This window comes from Anoplophora glabripennis, unplaced genomic scaffold, assembly GCF_000390285.2.
Source record: "Anoplophora glabripennis isolate ALB-LARVAE unplaced genomic scaffold, Agla_2.0 scaffold1120, whole genome shotgun sequence".
Classification (NCBI taxonomy): Eukaryota; Metazoa; Arthropoda; class Insecta; order Coleoptera; family Cerambycidae; genus Anoplophora; species Anoplophora glabripennis.
Window position 1 is genome coordinate 41069 of NW_019417299.1, and position 2753 is coordinate 43821.

General features: G+C 31.6%; 1 protein-coding gene across 1 annotated transcript in view; it reads right to left on the reverse strand.

The window, feature by feature from the left end:
• LOC108913695 (4-coumarate--CoA ligase 1-like) overlaps window positions 1–2753 on the reverse strand; it is a 23964-nt gene that overhangs the window by 1164 nt on the left and 20047 nt on the right. Inside the window, exons 4-5 of the mRNA XM_018719288.1 lie at window positions 1339–1696; window positions 1003–1168 (exon numbers count right to left, since the gene is read on the reverse strand). Of these exons, the coding sequence (XP_018574804.1) occupies window positions 1003–1168; window positions 1339–1696 (524 nt within the window). The remainder of the gene's footprint in view (window positions 1–1002; window positions 1169–1338; window positions 1697–2753) is intronic.

A 2753-nucleotide genomic window follows, 5' to 3' on the forward strand; every position in this document is an offset into this window, starting at 1 on the left:
GTACGAAAATTTTATTAAAATATACAGGGTGGTTTCAAAGTTATAACCCTAAACGTTAATTTCTAGGTACCCCTTTGACCCCCCATAACTCCGTTAGAGGGCACATTAGGAAAAAGATTATAGGAAGGACTAGCTTTATTTTGACCTCCCCTATACACTCCCGAGAGATTAGGAGGTACTTACCGGACACCCTGTATATTTGACGCTCGAGGGCTAGTTTTGTAGGCCTTTTGAAGACGAAAAAAAAAGTACTTGTGGAATTGAATGGAAAAAAGTTACAAGCGAAAAACATGAATTTACGTAAAAATTATACAATTAACCACCCTGTAAACATTTTTATGACTGTGGAAACTAATATGTTATTGTACATAATATTTATCATTTATAGTGATAAATTCAGCTTGCCGAAACAAAAAGTCACATCCAAGTCTATATTTCCTGGACTATTACAGAGCAATTATATTTAAATCACAATGAAGATCTACTGCTGCTAGTAAAAATTATAATTTTTTTCTAAATGCAAAATCAAACTGTTTTTTCGTAAGTATTATTAAAGTTGAACGACTTTATTGAATATCGTATATGTAAAAATAGTGAAATAAATATGTTTATACAGAGGGTTAAAAAATTGTATATACAATGTTAAAAATAAGGAATACTTCAAAAAATAAGAAAAAATAGTTCAGATGTCTCCGAGACACAAAGCGTTCGACTTTTCATAAAAAAAACTGTTTTTCTTTACATCTTCCAAACCGATTGACCAAATCAATTCTAATAAGATTTTAAGTACCTAATAAATGATTGCAAACTATAAACAAAAATAGATTTTTGTCATGTGTCACTTATACAAAATAATATATAAACTAAGTATATTCTTTATAGTCGTTAATTTAACAGTTTGTCAAATATTTATTACATATTTAATCTTTATTAAGCGATACACTACAATCTCATGAAAATTCACGGGTAATACCTAAGTCGAATTCCTTATTTGATACTTACTGCTAACATATTTCTGCAATTCATCTTCTGTAACATCTAGTCCTTCTTTTTTTACGACAAAAGCTAATGGTAGTTCCCCTGATAGTTCATCTGGTAGCCCAACTACTCCTACGTCACGAACCTTTGGATGATTCAGTAAAAGTGCCTCCAATTCAGCTGGAGCTACCTGAATATAAATATAATTCCACGTGATAGATATATTATGTATTTTACTAGTAGGTACTATAAAACTACAAACTTTGTAACATAATATAGGTACATTTAGACTATTGTATAGCTGTGTTTGTAGTTCATTTGTTCCTCGCAGAAATTGATTAATGTTTGATATACCATTACCTGATATCCTTTATATTTAATTAATTCTTTGAGCCTGTCCACTATATAAAAATTTCCTTCTTCATCATAGTATCCTAAATCGCCAGTTTTTAACCATCCGTCAGAAGTAAAAGTCTCTCTCGTTGCTTTTTCGTCATTATAATACCCCATCATGATAAACGGTCCTTTGCAGCACAGTTCGCCTGTTTGATTAGGCCCCAGGCTCTTTCCAGTTTCTGGATCTCTTACTTTGCATGTCATAAACGTTCCAACCTTACCACATGATCCTGGTTTTTGATTCTCCTTATCAGCTATTGTAACGGCGAATGTTGCCTCTGTTAGTCCATAGCCTTGACGGAATGATTTCAAGTTTTTCAGCCTGAAATTTGTATGTAAGGATATATGATTAGTATTTATAGTCATAATTAGAAACGTTGTAAATTATTACTTTAGAGGATGAGGTTACATGTTATCACTAGGATATACCGTTATGGTCCTGTTTATGGCGCATATTCCGAGACAGCGACCGCAAGTCATCGGTACATATAGTCCACGGGCCCACGTACAAAGAAAGAAATAATTACCAGCAAGCTGTAACTTTGCGTGCAGCTTAAGTTTGACGAGTCTCCCAAGATTTGATTACGAGGAAAATTCAACAGTGGTAAGTTTTCCCGTGACTTTCAGGAAAACATGTCAATCTGGTATAGACATGGAATGTTATGACCAGCACTTTTTTTTAGTTTAAATGAAAGATATATATTTTTTAAACCCCCCAAAAATTTGTCCGACAAAAATGTTGGGTATTTTAAGTTTGTCCCCCACCCCAAATATGTCGATTTGGTGACATTATGGTTGGTGACAACCAGCAAGCTGATTTTTCTGGGAAGGTTTGGTATTAAAATTTGAAATCAAAGTATCTTATTGTCCGACAAAATTCTTGAGAAGTTTTTGCAGTCCGACGCCCCGATGATGTCGATTTAACGACAACATGGTTGGTGATAACTTGATATTTTTCTGTAATAATTGAAATGTATAACACAATAATATATTTGTCCGCCAAAAAGATTGGGAAGTTTGCCTTAAAAGTGGGAAAAATAACAATTTTCGTGGTACATAATGTTCATTCCGCTATAAAATAATAAATTTTTTAATCTTGTTAACAGGAGCAACAGAAATTCATAAATAATTATGGCTATAAAAATTAATTTAATTAATCTCCATCAAAATGATTTCTTTGTTCCAAAAACATATATGTACATTTTATTTTATAAACTATTTAACTATTTTATAAAAAATGGTAACTGTAAAATGAATGCATAAATTTTTGCTTGAGTTTAAATTAAAATTTGCAATCTTGTTTTGACAATTTACACATAGTTTTGTTCTTGAAAAACCAATTAAACCAATTTTAAAAATATTATTTATACATTTATCAA